The 18,974-nt window shown below is 42.8% G+C and overlaps 1 protein-coding gene across 1 annotated transcript; it reads right to left on the bottom strand.

The window, feature by feature from the left end:
- Nucleotides 1–12,383: 12,383 nt before the first annotated feature.
- LOC124677104 (UDP-rhamnose/UDP-galactose transporter 6-like) lies at nt 12,384–17,632 on the bottom strand. Its single transcript, XM_047213101.1, has 6 exons — nt 17,431–17,632; nt 16,172–16,368; nt 15,442–15,626; nt 15,159–15,359; nt 14,094–14,255; nt 12,384–13,102 (listed from the first exon to the last, which is right to left on the bottom strand). The coding sequence occupies exons 2-6, from the start codon at nt 16,299–16,301 to the stop codon at nt 12,791–12,793; spliced, it is 990 nt and encodes a 329-aa protein (XP_047069057.1). The 5' UTR covers nt 16,302–16,368; nt 17,431–17,632; the 3' UTR covers nt 12,384–12,790.
- Between the last annotated feature and the right edge of the window lie 1,342 nt (nt 17,633–18,974).

Below are 18,974 nucleotides of genomic sequence, written 5' to 3'. Positions count from 1 at the left end.
CAAATTCAACAAAGTAGCTATCATTATTATTATCATCATCAAATATAGGAGGCATATTGTAATCATAATCAAATTCATCCTCCATAACAGGCGGTAACAAAAGACTACTATCATTATAATCATCATAAATAGGAGGCAAAGTATCATCAAAGTAAATTTCCTCCTCAATGCTTGGGGGACTAAAAATATCATGCAAACCAGCTTCCCCAAGCTTAGAATTTTCCATATTATTAGCAACAATGGTGTTCAAAGTATTCATGCTAACATGTTCCATAGGTTTTTTAATTTTCGGATCAAACCATCCATGTCTTAACTCAGGAAATAGAATAAAAAGCTCATTGTTGTCCATTATGCCAAACTAGTGTAAACAAGAAACAAAAAGATGCAATTGCAGGATCTAAAGGAAATAGCTTCGAGTACTTACAACGGTGGAAAATAGCTTGGTAGCCGAGGTCCGGAATGTGAGTACCTTTTACCTTTCCTCCCCGGCAACGGCGCCAGAAAATAGCTTGATGTCTACGCCCCCTCCTTTTCCTGTAGACAGTGTTGGGCCTCCAAGAGCAGAGGTTTGTAGAACGAGCAGCAAGTTTTCCCTTAAGTGGATCACCCAAGGTTTATCGAACTCAGGGAGGAAGAGGTCAAAGATATCCCTCTCATGCAACCCCGCAACCACAAAGCAAGAAGTCTCTTGTGTCCCCAACACACCTAATAGGTGCACTAGTTCGGCGAAGAGATAGTGAAATACAGGTGGTATGAATATATATGAGCAGTAGCAATGGTGCCAGAAAATAGCTTGCTGGCGTGTAGTTGATGGTTGTAGTATTGCAGCAGTAGTAACGCAGTAGAAACAAGTAAACAAGCAAGTGATAGCAGTATTTAGGAACAAGGCCTAGGGATTACACTTTCACTAGTGGACACTCTCAACATTGATCACATAACGGAACGGATAAATGCATACTCTACACTCTTGTTGGATGATGAACACATTGCGTAGGATTACACGAACCCTCAATGCCGGAGTTAACAAGCTCCACAATTCAATGTTCATATTTAAATAACCTTAGAGTGCATGAAAGATCAATTCGACTAAACCAAGTACTAGCATAGCATGCACACTGTCACCTTCATGCTATGTAGGAGGAATAATACACATCAATACTATCATAGCAATAGTTAACTTCATAATCTACAAGAGATCATAATCATAGCATAAACCAAGTACTAACACGGATGCACACACTGTCACCATTACACCGTGCAGGAGGAATAAAACTACTTTAATAACATTACTAGAGTAGCACATAGATAAATTGTGATACAAAATACATTGCAATCATAAAGAGATATAAATAAGCACTTCACTATGCCATTCATAACAGTGAATAAGTATTCTGTGAAATATAGCCTAAGAGACCCACACGGTGCACACACTGTCACCTTTACACACGTGGGACAAGGAGTCTCCGGAGATCACATGAGTAAAATTCACTTGACTAGCATAACGACATCTAGATTACAAGTATCATCATATGAATCTCAATCATGTAAGGCAGCTCATGAGATTATTGTATTGAAGTACATAGGAGAGAGATGAACCACATAGCTACCGGTACAGCCCCGAGCCTCGATGGAGAACTACTCCCTCCTCATGGGAGCAGCAGCGGTGATGAAGATGGCGGTGGAGATGGCAGCGGTGTCGATGGAGAAGCCTTCCGGGGGCACTTCCCCGTTCCGGCGGCGTGCCGGAATAGAGACTCCTGTCCCCCAGATCTTGGCGTCGCGATGGCGGCGGCTCTGGAAGGTTTCTGTGGGTTTCGTCGAACGTCATAGGGTTTTCGCGACGGAGGCTTTAAATAGGCGGAAGGGCAGCCTCGGAGGGGGCCTGGGGCCACCACACCATAGGGCGGCGCGGCCCCCCTCTGGCCGCGCCGGGCGTAGTGTGGGGCCCCCGTGGCTTCCTCCGGCGGCTCTCGGGTGTTCTGGATGCTTCCGGGCAAAATAGGAACCTCGGGCGTTGATTTCGTCCGATTCCGAGAATATTTCGTTACTAGGATTTCTGAAACCAAAAACAGCAGAAAACAAGCAACCGGCACTTCGGCATCTTGTTAATAGGTTAGTTCCAGAAAATGCACGAATATGACATAAAGTGTGCATAAAACATGTAGATAACATCAATAATGTGGCATGGAACATAAGAAATTATCGATACGTCGGAGACGTATCAAGGACGAGCACATGTATGGAGATGATGAAGATGAGGGCGACGAGGAGGACGAGGAGGAGGAAGACGAGGATGACGAGTGATATCCTTGGGGCGCTAGCATGCTTCCTCTCCCTTTTTGGTGTTCCGATGCCAAAGGGGAGAAGTTACTTATTAGGACGGGTATTTGCATGGGGATGCCAAGGGCTCGGTGCTTCATTTTGGTCTTTTCGGCCTCGGCATCGCTTTTTATCCTCGCTATTTGAGAAACTTTATTCGTATGCTTGCTACTTTGCTACTATATTCGCGGATATCCCGGTTTGTAATAAGACCTATTCGTGGTAGCCTATATTGGTATTCGGTATTCATCTATTGTGGCTACACCATTTCTATGGAGGCATTATTATTGGAAGTTTGGGTTTTCTCAAGGCAAATGTATGATTCATTCACCCAAAACTCCTTGTATTACCATATGTTGCCTCCATAGTGTGCATATGCTATATGGACATGCCAAATATCCTTGTTGCATATGTGCTTGGTTTGTAGAATCTAGGGGGAGTTATGTCTGTAGGATGTGTGTATTTGATTCAAATGCATATTCTAACTATGCACACATATAAGGGGAGCTCCGTCTAGCTTTTGCAAATCTAGAACCTTGTCATAATATCTTATGCTATGTTGCAAATTCTTGTGTTGTCATCAAACACCAAAAAGGGAGAGATTGAAAGAGCAAGATCTATATCTCGTGTTTTGTATGTTTGATAACAACACTTCAATGAATTTCACCGTGTGCATAGTTTGTCTTTGATAGATTTGCAGGTGTACGGTGCCCTCGCTGAACGCATCAGGATCGGAAGACTCAAGCGTAGCTTATAGATTTTCTGGTTTTGTGTGTGTGTCGCGAGGTGACGTGGTTGGAGAGGGAAAGAGGAAAAAGCAGAATCTGCCTGACCGGTACTACCGGTACAAAGAGCGGTAGTACCGGTACCCTATTGGTACCAGTCAGTGGTAACGCTCTGGACCTGCATGACGATATGCCCACAATACATGTTATGGTACCTCGACGGTACCTCGACCGGAAGTACCACTCTCGAGCGGTAGTTCCGTCAAGGTACCGCTTTGGTACCGTAACTATGAGATACGAAACTTCCGCCCTGGTACCGCTCTGGTACCGGGTGGAGTCCAGGGCTCGCAGAGGCCCTGCCGGTACCTCAGCGGTAACGGCAGCGGTACTACTGCTTCGAGCCCACGTGGCAGATCTGTGGGCAGAATTCAAATCCAGAGCGGTACTACCGCTTGCCCAAGCGGTAGTACCGGTCGTGCGGAATCTGCACATAACGGTTGGATTTGGGGGAGCCTATAAAAGGGCCCCTTCTTCTCCAGCTCGTTTTCATCTCTTCTCTCTCTCCCTCCTCCATTGTTGCTAAGCTCAAACCTTTAGGATCTCCCTACCTAACCAACCAATCTTGCCCAAACTTTGAGGAGTGGTGGAGGAGACCCTGATCTATAGTTCTACCAAGAGATATTTCACCAATATCATCTAGTCCTTAGTGGATCTTGGAGTTAGGGTTCCTATGGTGGGATCTTGGAGGAAGTACTCCTATGGAGGCTAGCTTGGAGTTGTGCTAGCCCCATAGGGTGTTGGGAGCCTCTAGTGTTTGTGGAGCTCGCCCCAACCTTGTGAAGGAATCGCCGCCTCGACCGACTACTTAGTGGAGAAGGGGAAGCTCCTTCGTGGGGCTTTCTCGAGGAACAAGGTGAGGCCTTCGTGGCCATCTAGCCTTCGTGGTTAGCACCTCCTCAATGCATATGTACTCCCTTTTGTGGGAGGAACTGCGGAAAATAAACCTCGTCTCGTCTCCGCGTCCCCGGTTGTTTCGCTCCCTCTCTTTACTAGCTTGTTCAGTTCCTTTCCTTGTTGCACTAGATAGGATCATACTAGGAACACCCCTATCACCAAAGTCACCACCTTTACTTCCGCATCACACTAAAATTGAAAAAGGCATAAAAATTGTTTAGCGACCATTCACCCCCCTCTTGTTCACTACGATCCATTCAGTAGCATATGGTTGGATCCTAATATTCTTGTGTGGGAGAGAGACACACTCCATTTTAATTGCATAGAACACTCTAGTTTTCACTCTTATTGTTCTGCAAGTGTTCTAGTTTGCTAGTACTGCATTTAGCTCTTGGTTTTCCACTCATATTTTGTTCAGAACTTGTTAATTTTGTTTATTTATGTATGATTATCTCTCTGGTATTTATTGATTGCTATCTATGAGAGTTGTGTCAAATAAGTTGATTGGTGTTGGACACAAGTAAAATGTTTCATGTTTATAGTGATGTAAAAGAAAGCTTGTCTAGACTGTGGTATAGACTTTGTGAAAGATCGAGATGTCGCCTAGAGGGGGGGGTGAATAGGCAATTAAAAACTCTTGCGGATTTGTCTTGTAAGAATGCGGAATTAAACTAATGTTTAGTTTACAAGCACAAACCCTAAATATGCTAAGCTCAACTAAGTGTAACAATAGCAACTAGAGCTAAGCAAGATAGGCACAAGATATATGTAGCACAAGTGATAGCAAGATATATGTACTTCAAGCACGATGGCTATCACAAGGAAAGAGAGCTCGGGTATAGAAATAACCGAGGCACGCGGAGACGAGGATGTATTCCCGTGTTCCCTTCCTTTGCAAGAAGGTACGTCACGTTTGGAGGAGTGGAGGTCCCACGAAGGATTCTCCACGCCACGAAGGCTCACCTTATTCTCCGAACCACACCCATGAAGGATAATGGTCCTTTCCTTATGGTTAGCTTTTCCTCCGCTCCGGAGATAGCAAGCTCCACAACCACTTCACAAGCTCCACGAAGGAGAAGCCCGGGCCTCTTCACAATCTTCTTGAAGAGATCACCGGAGCACAAACCAAGCCAACTAGGAGGTCTCCCTCCAAGAGTAACAAGCTCATGGTCTCTCACTCGAACTAATCGTGGTGGAGAGCTCAACACTATGCAATGATGCAAAGCAAGAACACTAGAGGTGTTCAAGTCCTTCACACTCAAATCCCACCAAAGCAACGAATGCTAGGATGAGATTGGAGAGGAAGAACAATGGGGAAAATCAACAAAAGACTCCAAGATCTAGATCCCAAGAGTTCCCCTCACTTAGAGGAGAAATGGATGGTGGAAGTGTAGATCTAGATCTCCTCTCTTAGATCCCTAAAGAATGAGCAAGAATCATGGGGGGAGACAAGAGAGAGAGCAAGTTCTTCAAATGCAATAATGGAGGAGAGAGAATGGGAAGAACTAACTCTGCCCAAGGTGGAAGAAGGGCTATTTATAGCCCAAGAGCAAATATAACCGTTGGGGAAAAGTTGGGCTGATTCAACCATCGAGGAGGCCGGTCAACCGGGCCTGGGGCCGGGCCGTCCGGTCCAGGGCCCGGTCAGACCGGGCCACAGACCGGACCAGCCGGTCCAAACCTGGCGGCAGACCGGACCGAGACCGGAACGTCGAAGTGTCGCGCAGTAATCCTTCCGGTAGGCATCAGCGCAAAGGCCGGTTGGCGCCCGGCTGTGCGCCCGGTCAACCGGGCGGCAGACCGGAACCGGCCGGCGCATGGGCCGGTCCGACCGGGTCCCTGACCGGGTGAGCAGGAAAACATGTTATACAAAAACTGTGATAACTTTTGTGTCCGGACCCCGATTGACATGAAACCAATTTTGTTGGAAATATGGAGACTCCTCACAGAACATTTTAGATGATTTTAGAGAGGGAGTCTCCCACCGTCAAGAAACGGTGAAGACGTCCAAACTCGAAAACGCAATAGAAGATGCATGCGGATTCCGTTTTCGATGAACTTGGGCTTGTTGTAAAGCTAGCAACAAGCTCCAGAACCTCACACAGAGAAACACCAAGAAGCAATAAGGATATGCAAAGTATGCAAAGGATTGAGCTCCCTAAGACGATGTGATCAGGTTACTCAACCGAAAGCCCCTCTTAATAGTGCGGCTATCTATCCTATAATCCGGTCTCCCAACATCCACCTTGAGACCGGTAAAAGGAAAACCTAGAAAGGCCATACCTTTGCCTTGCGCATCCCGCTTGATCTCGATGATAACTCTTCAAGCTTCACTCAAGCCGGAATGCCTCACTTGATCAATGTTGCTTCGTGAAGACTCACAAATGCTCCCCCATACACTATGATGGGAAAGCTCCATTGATGCACATCTTCACATGTCCATTATCACCAAATGGACGACAAGCTTCAAGCATGTGATCCACTCAAGATGCTCATCTTGAACTTGCCCAACTCAACCTTGTATCTTCTCATACTCACTTAAGATAAAGCATGGCTAATATTGAGTTCCACATAAGAACTCCATCTTCATTTCATCTTCTTGATCATATCACATATGTATCTTTAAATCGATGATCTTGATGCCAATACACAAGGTGTATCTTTATCTTCATGGCATCCATACTTGAATCCAACACATGGAATACAAGAAGTACCTATGGAATATTCCTTCATATAAACTCAATGAAAACATTAGTCCATAGGGGTTGTCATTAATTACCAAAACCACACATAGGGGCAATGTACCCTTACACTTTGGCATGTCATATTGGATGTTATTCTTATTATATGCTTAGTACTTATTGTTGTAGCATGACTTGTGTCAAATAGCTGAGAGTGCATAATGTGCCATTAAAAGAATCATGATTTGTTTCCATCATAAAAAGCATAATATATTGTGGTATTATCCTTTGATGTTTTATTGGGTTGACTTGGCACATGTTTATACCATGTTATGACTACAACCAGTTCCCTATTTATGCTGTTTTGTATTTCTGAAAATTTGTACAGGAAATATTCTCGGAATTGGACAAAACAAAAGCCGAAGATCTAATTTTTCCGTAACGAAGACGAAGTCCAGAGGGGGCATGAGGAAGCGCCATAGGGCGGCCAGACCAGGCCTAGTCGCGGCCCAGGCCCTAGCCACGCCTAGGGGTGGTCTGGAGCCCCCTAGCCTCCACCGACCTCTCCCTTCCGCCTATAAGAAGCCTCCCGACATGTGAACCCGAAATCAATCAGCCTCCATCCACAAAAAGTTCTGTAGCTCCGCTGCCGCTGAAGACAAGATCCGGGGGACATAAATCTCTGTTCCGACACCCTGCCGGGACGGGGAATTGCCCCGGAGCCATATCCATCGACTCCACCACCATCTTCATCGCCGTTGCTGACTCCCATTATGAGGAGTGAGTAGTTCTCCCCCGAGGCCAAGGGCTTTACCGGTAGCTATGTGGTCTATCTATCTCTCCATGTATGATCTTTATGTGATCATGAGCTTTGTAATCTAGTTGAATAAGTATATGTTATTCTTCAACTATTGTGCTACCCAAGTGGTTTTATTATGTGATCTCCGGGGACACCTTGTCCAACGGTGTGGGAAGGTGACATTGTGCACACCGTGTTTGTTTCTTAAGCTTAATTTACAGAAATACTTATGAATTGTTGTGTGTAGTTAGTACCATCTTTGTATGCTCAAAGTGATAGCGTGAGTTGTCCATAGATTAGGAATGCGAACTTTAAGGAATGCTTATGCAGTCCTACGCAGTGAATTTGTGTTTGTTATCAAACCGGAGAGTGGTTCAGAGTAGCATAGTGAAGTGATAATATCTATGTATTCAATTATGACATCATTGTTGAGAGTGTCCACTAGTGAAAGTATGATCCCTAGGCCTTGTTTCCAAGCATTGAAACACCGTTTACAACCAGTTCTGCTACATGTTTGCTTGCTACCATTTTTATTTAAGATTGCAATTACATAATCATCCATATTACTTGTATTTCTCATTATCAAAAAAATATTACTTGTATTTCACTATCTCTTCGCCGAACTAGTGCACCTTACCCTTCGGGTGTTCATAGGGAAGCTCTCTAATAGATCACTTAAGACAAAGGGAATTAACTACAACACAAGATTTAAACTTAAGATGATATATTTATCAAAATTTAAATGTATCTATATGCTTTTACTGTCTAGATACACGGGGTTTATGCCAGGACCTCAATAGCCTACTGTGGCATTTTTTGTGGGGCAGTAAATAGGGGAATGAAATAATTGTTGGGTTTCATAGGAGGACATGACGATGCCGAATTATTTTGGAGGGCCGGGGTTCCAGGACTTCAAATGAGGGGCTGAGCCGGTATGATCATGTGGTGAGAGAAGTAAAGGCAAGAGTTGGGATGTTCCAAGACATGCAGGTTGTGCATGAAGGAAGAGCCTCAAACATCAACGCACATAATCTAGCCAAGAGTTCTGTGATATCTTGCCATGGGCATGTATATGTAGTTTCGGATTCCACTTAATTAAGGTGTGTGTGAACTACTCCCTCTGTACTGAAATACTCTACATTTTAGGCCGAAATTTGTTCTGAAATACTCTACATTCTAGATTTTAGTCAACAAGAACACATAATACAAAGCGGTCCTCCTTTATCTATTGAATGTCAATATTTTTAATGTAGCTTAGATTGGTTGTTTACCTATTTAAATAGTACTAATAAATGTAGTACTAATTTATCTGATTTTCCCTAGAATGTAAATTAAAACAGAACATAATGAGTAGGATGTAACGATATAAATAAAGAGGTGGACCGTTGCTCAAAAAATTTATAGAAACAAAAGGTTGTGATTTTATTGTCAAGTAATGGTGATTAATTATAGCAATATCAGTTGCAACGTCTCAACATGAGAGCCTCTTTAATTGATTTGAGAAGTCATTTGAAAGCCCGACTTTCATTTTGTTTGTAGCATTTTGAAATGAATACATGTATTCATTTCATTTATATTGTAATTCCAGAAATGGACACTTGTTTGATTGCCACATGAATTGTAAATGACAACATAATTCAATATTGAATTTGTAAATGGCTTTCATAGAGAAACGCAAATGACAGGTCTCAGCTCGGAATCGTGTTTACCCATGGAGTCATTTTGCTGGATTTCCTAAATGAAATGATGACCCAATTCCGTGGCAGCCAAACAGCCCACCTATGGAATTTCAAAATGAATTCCAGAATTCCAGACCCAAATGATGGATACCAAACGACTTCTGAAGGATATTTCAAGACTAAGTATATGATTGGAATCTTCATAATTCTTCCTACGCCCTATAGTCCACAAAAAATGTTAGAGGTCGTTTGGTATTCATCATTTGGGCCTGGAATCCTGGAATTCATTTTGGAATTCTATAGGTGGGCCGTTTGGTTGCCACAGAATTGGGCCGTCATTTCGTTTAGGAAATCCAGCAAAATGACGCCATGGGTAAACACAATTCCGAGCTGAGACCTGTCATTTGCGTTTCTCTATGGAAGCCATTTACAAATTCAATATTGAATTCTGCTGTCATTTGCAATTCCTGTGGTAACCAAACAAGTGTTCATTTCTGGAATTACAATGTAAATGAAATGAATACATATATTCATTTCAAAATGCTACAAACGAAATGAAAGCCTGGGTTCCAAACGACTTCTTAGAGTTTTACTTTAAATTTAGAGTAAATTAAACTAAAACTCGGCACTTGGGAGTACATGGGTTGTGTGATTTTGAAAATTAAATCACCTTGCTATGTGTTGTGATGCATTTGTCTTATATAATCAGTTGTACAAAAATAGGCATAAGAGTAGTTAAAATCGGATCAAACAAACACTAAAATAGGCAAAGACTGGTTGGAAAAAAAGGAACATCATAATCCATAGCAACGCCACCTGTAGCTTGGATACTATATGAAGTGTTCATCAATGGAGTTCTTTGCACCACATTTGTATTTGTGGTGGTGATGAACTACAACCTATCGATTCCTCTTTTGAATCGAAAGATTACATCACTAATGCTCATGGTTCTTGATAAGTAATTTATGGTACGTTGTTGTTTGTGGGATGTTGATGTTAGGTTTCTAGAAAATTTGAGAACTATTTTGTGGTTATGTATGTATTGTTCTTTCACTTTTGGACTACATCCTTTTATTTTTGTTGGATTTTTTTACTGTTGGTTGGGTTTTTTAAAGCGCTATTAAAAATATATCACACTATTAGCACCATATTTATAGGGTGTATAGCATTTGGAATAGGCCCCCACTATTTTTTTAGCAAGCTATTTTAAACAGTACAAAAAACACAAACTATATATGTCCTCGAGGTGTCTCACACTAGTCGTTGCCGCATGTCGACTTACCTGATGATGTAGGATCAGCCGCCCAAGGAAGAAGACACAAGCACCCACCGTAGCCGGATCTATAGAAACACCATCTCATAGAAGCTTTGTGATCCATAATATTCATTTGTCGCATACGACGGATCAAGCTAATCCATGATCGAGAACTGGCTACGGAAACGCATCATGCCTTGTAGATACCATATCCTCCACCTTGTAGGGACGTCGTCGGAGGAGAAGGACAAATGCAACTACCGTAAGCAATCCAGCTTGTTATAGAAAACAGTATTGTCCTTATTGACCGATGTCTTTGCCACCACCACAGTGGGTTAAAGCCACAAAAGTAGGCTGATCTGAACAACCTGAACTCACTCACTTCCCGTGGATTCGAAGCCAATTCCATGAGAGCCAGGATGGAATGAGGAAGACTTATATGTCATTGCCTCGTTACCGTCACCAAGAAACTCTAAAATAACCAAACAAAAGTAATGAAAGGGTTGAAGGCAATTCTCGGTTAGTTTCGAATTGTAAATCACATAGTAATAGTAAATCTAAAATCAATTTTGGTTTCTTCTAAATCCTATGATACAAGGACAAATCCATGTCCCGGGCCGTGCATGTCTGCTTCACCCGTTGATGCTGATCAACCACACAAGAAAAGAGAAGCAAGCACCCATCACATCTGGATTTGTATGAACACCATCTTGTAGAAGCTTGCCATCATATTCGCCCAACATATCCAATCCATGATCAAGCATCAGCTACGGAAACACATCATGCCTTGCAGATATTGTATCTACCGCCTACTGGAGGCCTCAACCAGAGGAGAGGCCAAACACGACCATTGTGAGCAGTTCGCTTTGTGACAAAAAAGATGGTTATCCTTGTTAACCGACACCTTTTCACACACCAAAGTGGATCAAACCCACAAAAGTTGGTGGACTCTGACCACCTGAACTCCTCTTTGACTCGCTTCCCGTGGAGTCGAAGACAATTTCGTGAGAATGAGATTGAACGAGGAAGGCTTATTCTAACAAGAGCGTTTTGCGACCGGCTAGCACCCTCACCAAGAAACTCTAAAGCTAAGAAAAGGTAATGAAAAGGTTGAAGGAAATTCTTGGTTAGTTTCAAATGGTAAATCACACAAGATTGACTTTAAAGTTTGTGTTTACACCCGAGTGGAACTATCCTCGTTCAATAGTTCCGAAAGGGAACTTCAGGACTTTTAGTTTGTCGCCATTACAAATTTACAATGAAGTTACAAGTTGGACCAAGTAGGTCCTGCCGGACCAAAATGGCCTACACGTCATTCGAGAGCTCGAGGGACTAATAATGTAAAGAATTGCCATGTTGACACTGACAGTAGTTGGCGCGGGTGGGGCGTGATGGTTCTTTGATTTGTTTTCCCTACAAGGAGACGCTCCAAGTCGCCGCGTTTTGTCGGTTTGATTGATTTGTTCTTGGTATCCATTGCATTGCAGTATATTGCGTCACAATTCCCGCCTGGAATGGCGTCAGAGCGCAGCTGGAGCGGTGGTCGGGCCCTGACAGTGCTCAGCGGTCGGCAGCGACGACTCGTGCTCCCTGTCCCGTGGACGCGCGGAAGGAAAACTCGATACGAACAACCTCAGATCCCTTGGTGCTTGGCAAAACTGTTTCGAAATTTTGCCTCTAAATCCGGCACCATCGAAAATGGAGAGAAATGGTCTCACAATTTTATTTCTCATATCCATCGGACCAAATTTCGTGCGTTTGTACGACGACTTTGAAGACACGTATTGTAGGGCTAGACAGTATTGTAGGGCTAGACAAGAGTACGGCTAGTTCAAAAATGTCATATACAATAAAAAATTTAGGGCAAAAAAGGCATGCGCATTGTACCGAGTGGAGATGCAGATGCTCGCACACCTACACAATTTCAGCTCCATTGAATGGAGCCGAAGATTCTGAAATAGTCTCACCAAGTATTAGAGGAACTGCCACTTGCCAGAAGAGGAGACAACAAACAGTAGCAGTTTACACTTTACAGCTTGTTCGATTTCAGATACCAGTTAACAGAGCACAATGCTCGCATCTAATGACTCTGGCTGACAAGGTGTAAACGTGTATATTACGATTGTTGAGGAACAACAGTCATGAAATCACCTAGTCTTAACTGAAAAGGCCTGCCCACGTAACCTATGTAGAGTATTTCCTGAGAAATTTCGTGAACTCTCTTTCTTTTGTGGCCTACATTTCTAACAACTCTGTAGAAACATTCCTCGAAGGAACCGTGTACAAGGAGGAAAAATCTCGTGATCCTTTTAATTTAATTCGATATAAGACGGGAGCCATATAAATAGCCGGTGATAAGAACTTCAGAGGCTTCCAGCTCATACTTTATCATCCAGTTCCGACTGCGGCGACTTCGGTGCCTTCTCACTGGGTACACCCTGCCGCTCCTTGCCTCCAGGTTTCGAAGATGCGCTGCTGTACCATATCATCCCAACCACGGCAAGGACCATCCCAACCGCAACGTGGAAATTCAAGCCTTCTTTCCCAAAGAACAGGAACCCCAGGGTTAGCACGAGAATAGTCTTCATGTGGCCGATCACTTGGAACGTGACTGCCGTGAATCTCCCAATGCATATGAACTGGCTTAGATTGGTTCCGACTGCAATCACGCATGACAGCACAATGAAGAACTGAAAGGCGAGTGGAGGAAAAGGAGAGTCAGTGTCAGTCAACACGAAAACTGTGATGTCCAAAAGCAAACCATGTGTAGAAGAATCGATACAAAGCAAAAAACATCAGTCATCCATGTCTTCAAAGGCTCAAAGTATAACACAGCCAATACTAAGGATGGCAATTTTACCCACGGGTACGGGTGCCCGCGGGTACCGTACCCGCATGGGCAGGGTATGGGTACAATTTTATACCTATGGGTAGTACCCATACCCTACCCGTTAAGTCATGGGTAGGGCACGGGTATTGCTTTGTACCCGCGGGTATACTCATACCCTGCCCATTTATTGTCAATTTCTTATATTACACGTCTACTTTTATTGACTTATGAGTTACTATATGAGAACGGGATTTATATTTTTTTTTAATTGTTATGTACTCAACTACCTGTTATTGAGTTGAGATAATTTATTTTTTAATCGAATTTATTATCGATAAATGTAAAATTGCGAGAAACTTAGGTATAATTTAACCTACCCACCGGGTACCCGATGGATACGGGTACCCGCCGGGTATGGGTATGGGTAAAGTTTTATACCCATGGGCACGGGTATGGGTAGAAGTTTATACCCATCGACTATACGGGTATGAGTTTGGTATTGCTCTACCTGCCCATTGCCATCCTTAGCCAATACAGACGTTTTTTATATGAATTATGTTTATCTATATAAATTACTATCTAACTTTGCGGACAACTAGATCCTTCAATCATTACACAACCTTAATCATGAAATCAACTACCTGCGTTTTATGGGTGCCAAAGGTAGAGATTCAGAATTGTGCCATATTCCAATTTTAGAAGCAAATGAATGCAACAACAATTGAGCTACAGTAATCTTTCTCATTTATATAATATATGATGTACTTTCTAACTACTGCACCGTCATATACTGATGGAATGTTGGCAAGCATCACTATGCCATATATATATTCTTCAGTTTGTTTACATACCGTCACTATGCTGGTGTAGTGAAAAGTGTCGATTCTATTTCCGGTCAGCCAGAAGTCAACAAATGGGCCTAATATCAACAGGGAAGCTGCTTGAGCTGGTGCAGTATGACCCAAAAGTTTGAGTGAGTTGAGCGAGTACTTCCGTTGAAGGTAATTGACATACTGCAGAATAAAGGATGAGAACAATAATTTATTACACAAGAAATATAAGTTCTGAAAACATGCAAAAAATAAACTGAGTCTAGGACAAACCTTCTGCGGTCACAAATAAATAAGCGACAAATGAATAGAACCTTACTATTTACTAGCTAACTACTCCTTCCGTTCCCAATTATAAGAGGTTTTAGCAGTTCGATTTGAACTGCCAAAACATCTTATACTACCTCCATTTCAAGGAATAAGGCGCACACGCATCCCAAGACGAACTTTGACCATAAAAATTAAGCAACAAAATCTTAATTATAATATATGTAATTAGTATTGTTGGATTCGTATTGAAAAGCACTTTTTAATGATATTAATTTCATACAAACAATCTTTATCTATTTGAAGTAATTCTTGGTCAAACAAAAAGCTCGTAAAACGAGGGCGCCTTATTCCTTGAAACGGAGGTAGTATTAAGGAACTGAGGTAATACTATTTTTAGGCATTAATTGGGCAAATTTTCTGTATATGTTAGTCTCCCTTAGAACATAGAGTAAAAGAAAATGCTATAAAAGAGATATCAGAGAGCCATCAAAGACCTCAGCTAAGCTAAATAAGATAATGAAATATATACAGTAACCTAGGCCTTCAAATGAAAGCTTTACATCGGATGTCATACATGCCCAGTCTAGTATCTTGTATTTATTATAACCAGGAGTAGCAGCTAAGGCATCAGCTAATGTAGTCATCTTTTTGTAATGACCTTAATGAACAAAGGTTGCAGTCTACAGAGACTGAACTATAAGCAGAAATAAAACAAGCGGTAGATATTGATATGCTATAAGTTGATGCCCACCAACAAAATAGCATATAATGTACAGCAGCAAATAAAATTAATTCACTGACATTCTCAATACTTACATGCTGTTGCAATGCAGTGCCACAAACTGCTATTACGGCGGCTACCAATCCTTGCGCATTTACACTGACATCAGAAACTGTACACACTCCCACACCTACAAGGACAACCACTATGCTAAGCTTTGTATCCCTCGAGTAACGGAAATTCTCAAACAGGACCTCCATAATGCATAGAAGTGGAATTATAGACAGCTTCGCAATCTGAAGACATAAAATGGTGAAAGAAAAATTAGTATATAAACTACATTCATAAATTGAACAAAACAGGAGTTGCAGTTTTTACCTGATAGAAGCCAACAGAATTCCACATCAAACTAACATTCATCCCAACAATTGATAGGTTCGCGAAGAAGACAAACTTTACTAATTCTGACAGAGGTAAATGAGATGGCTGAACGTATCCTAACCATTTCATCACCAATGTCATCAAAGTGGTGGTTGCAAAATGCAGCCCAGTCAATGTTGTAGCTGCACCAACAAAAACAATAGTACACAATATTAGTGGCAACAAAAAAAAAATCATCAATACAATAAACATATCCATTTATGAACTTCTGGTCAGCAGCGCCCAGATAAGAAGTTCTAATATAATTCCCGTGACTGTTATAATCTGAAACACATCGTACATATATTGGAAATTTGTTGATTCTCAGTTTGTAAAATTGCAAGTTCAACCAGTTCAGTGTTCCTCGGTAAACTTCACAATATTTCACAGAATTAAAGTCCATACAAATTCAGATAAGGATATATGCAACCCAACCTAAGTTCAGCCAGTAATGTTCCATGGGGTCCATGCTTGCAGATTTTTAAGTTCAACCAGTTCAATGTTCCAATGATAAATGCCATAATAGCTTCCATTGACAAAAATAGATTTACATGTCAACACAATTTAGACAAGGATATACGCAGCAGAGGAAAAAGGCAAAGTCCACTCAGCCATTATATAGTTGGTGGGTAGCACAGCTGGACTGTTTGGCATTTAAACATAACAAGGTTTGGCATCCTATTCTTACCAAAGCTAAACCCATGTGTAGCCATCAAGGCCTTGTTGACCATGATTATGCCAACCGAAGTGACAACATTGAACATCCATGCCCCAGCATCTAACGCTGCCTTTTGCTCCGCCTTGCTTCCTGGCGCCATGTTTGCTTATCATGTAGGGTCCAATGCTAGTTTGGATGTACGAAATCGCCTGCCTTCAGCTGTGCACCTAACATGAGAAAGTAGCTGCCATAAGTAGGACAGTTAATACCAGCAAAGATAGGTAGTACTACTGCCAGACATCATTAGATTAGTAGCCAAGTGGTAATGCCTATTCTTGAACTTGAAGCAAATTATCTCAGAATGCCGATGATGTACAGAAAAAAATCACGCAGACACGCTAAGGCGAGCTTTCAGTCTTTCACCATCCAGTAATCACAGTTGGAGAATTTACTGATAAAGTAAATATATGGACTAAGACTGTGATCAGCCTGTTCTTCAGAGCTGTGTATCAGTCATCCTGTATTGATTAAAGCCACCACACCGAACTCTAGTAGTGTATTGTTAGGCAAGGCAGACGCTTCAGAAAATCAGTCTGTTCCTATTGCTTGAACGGGTCAAACAGGTTTGAGGCCAAATAATCACATCTCCTACCGTGTGGAGGACATATAGATGGTGGCGCCGAGTTGGAGATATATACTGATAAAGTAAACTATATGGACTAAGACAGAGCGCAAACTAAACAAGTGTGATGAGTCTGTTCTTCAGAGCTGTGTATCAGTCATCGTGTATTGATTCAAGCCACCACACCGAACTCTAGTACTGTATCCTTAGGCAAGACAGCCGCTTCGAAAAATCAGTATGTTCATATTGCTTGAACGGGTCAAACCGGGTTGAGGCCAAATAATGACACCTCCTATCGTGGGGAGGACATGTAGATGGTGGTGCCGAGTGTGCACCGACAGGAATTCCTTTTGTGGAGGTTAGTTTGGGTTTAAGACTGTAATAACTGAATTAAAAAAGAAAATTACCCATATATATATACCTCAGAAAACGATGTCCGCAGCTAAAATTAATTTACACAGGGGAACACAAGAGGGAGAAATCGAACCCTAGGAGACGGAAATCGCCGCGATTCTCACGCGGCAGTGTTACCCCAGATCCCAGTAATGAGAATTAATAAATAAGAGAAAGCAAAGCCTCATACGGAGTACTACATACAAACAGTGGAGATTAGAGCATGTAGAGTGACGACGAAGGATGAAGGGGAGATTAGCTAGGTCGTTCGTACCGACGGCGCGGCGGGAATGGGAATCGGGGCCGGAGATCGCTCGCTCGGGCGGGTGGGCGAGCTCTCCAGTCTCGTCTCCGGGGGCACCGGTCGGCGCTGCGGCACTGGAGGAGAGGAGGAGGAGGAGGAGGAGGAAGAAGCGAGAGGCGGAGTGGAGTGGTCTACGCGTGTGCGGATCTGGTTGGGTTTGGGGTCGATTTCGGGATCGATCGCATGGGGGGGCCTGACTGAGGAAGGGGACGAGTAAAGAAAGAAGCGTGCACCGCCCACTAGCCAACGTGTCTGCCGGTTCTAGTGCATTTCTTTCTCCGACTGCTAATAATTCAACCCAAGAATCTTTGGAATGTTCTTATTACTCCGTATATAATCATCGTCTAGTCTAGGAGAAAAATAATGCCAAATGGATCACAGCACGACAGAGTGCAGACATCACAGCAAGGTGGCACGTCGGCCACCGAGAAGAGGAGGTACAAGTGTCATGTGTGTCCAAGTTTTTTTTCTTCTCGGCGACTGTTTTTGCTGGAGGACACCGCAAATTTCGGTTACCGCGAAATCTCGAAAATCTCGGGTTGTTTCCGTCCGAGTTTATTCAAAAGTTTCAAGCAACAAACAGAGAAATTTCTATAGTAAACTAGCACTATTGGTTAAGCAGTGCAGTGGTAAAGACCATTCGCTCCACAACGACATGTCATGGTCTCCATTCACAGTCCTTCGTTCTTTTTCATTTTTATGGCAAGTAGAACTGGACCTCGCCGACGTTAAAGAATGATACCAAGCATCTAGGGTCAGTTTGGTTGCTCACAAAGTGGTTTTCCGGTTCTGCTCATGCAAGAATCGGCGGTTTGGATCCCCACGCTTCTCTTATTTGCTTCACACGATTCTTAAAGGACCGTAGAGCCTGTATGAGACACACTCGGGCGCTCCTTGCGAGACAAGCTCTTCTTGCGCTCGCGAGGAGGAATTTGCACCGAGGTTGTGCGAGCGAGAGATCCCCACAACCATTTCCCCCCTTTCGAGCTCCCCATCTAGGGAAGCTTCTTACCGACAAGCAGGTAAGCGACTCCATCTTCTCTGGCTGGTGTAGCCCCACGGCGGGAGGTCATCTTCCTCATCCTCGCATGCATATAGACTTCGTCCGCCTAGTTCGATTGTCATATCCATGTGAGTAACATAGAACGCTAGCTTAGATCTATTTTTCTAGACTTGTTTGCTTAGATATGGAGGTTATTAGTTCATTCTAGAGCTATAGTTTCTTGATGTAGCATCTGGTAGAGGTAGATCTATGTCTTTTGCATGTGTTCGTCACCAAGTGTGATCTTTATTGTTGTGTAGGCCACGTATAAGTGTGATAGTCTGTACGAGGATTGCTTCTACAATGTATATGTGCTCTCCTTGTACGAGCTTCGGGCTTATACATGCCAGCAGGCAAAGAAGATTGTCATTGTTCTATGTGCTCGCCTGCAAGGTGTTTGATGTGTGCTATGTTCTAAATGCTTGTCATTGTTCTTGTTTTCAATATGTGCTATGTTGTAAGAGCTTGTAAA

This window comes from Lolium rigidum, chromosome 7 (genome assembly GCF_022539505.1).
Source record: "Lolium rigidum isolate FL_2022 chromosome 7, APGP_CSIRO_Lrig_0.1, whole genome shotgun sequence".
Classification (NCBI taxonomy): Eukaryota; Viridiplantae; Streptophyta; class Magnoliopsida; order Poales; family Poaceae; genus Lolium; species Lolium rigidum.
The sequence above is the reverse complement of the archived record's forward strand: the minus strand, read 5'-3'. Positions and strand labels throughout refer to the sequence as shown.

Bases quoted from the DNA above. Each gene is read 5' to 3' on its own strand.
- LOC124677104 (XM_047213101.1), bottom strand. From the start codon at position 16,301: ATGGCGCCAGGAAGCAAGGCGGAGCAAAAGGCAGCGTTAGATGCTGGG. The intron at 15,360-15,441 runs GTAAAAACTGCA...TTATGTCTTCAG, and splicing joins ATTCTGTTGGCTTCTATCAG to ATTGCGAAGCTGTCTATAAT. The intron at 14,256-15,158 runs GTAAGTATTGAG...TTTATTCTGCAG, and splicing joins GCACTGCATTGCAACAGCAT to TATGTCAATTACCTTCAACG.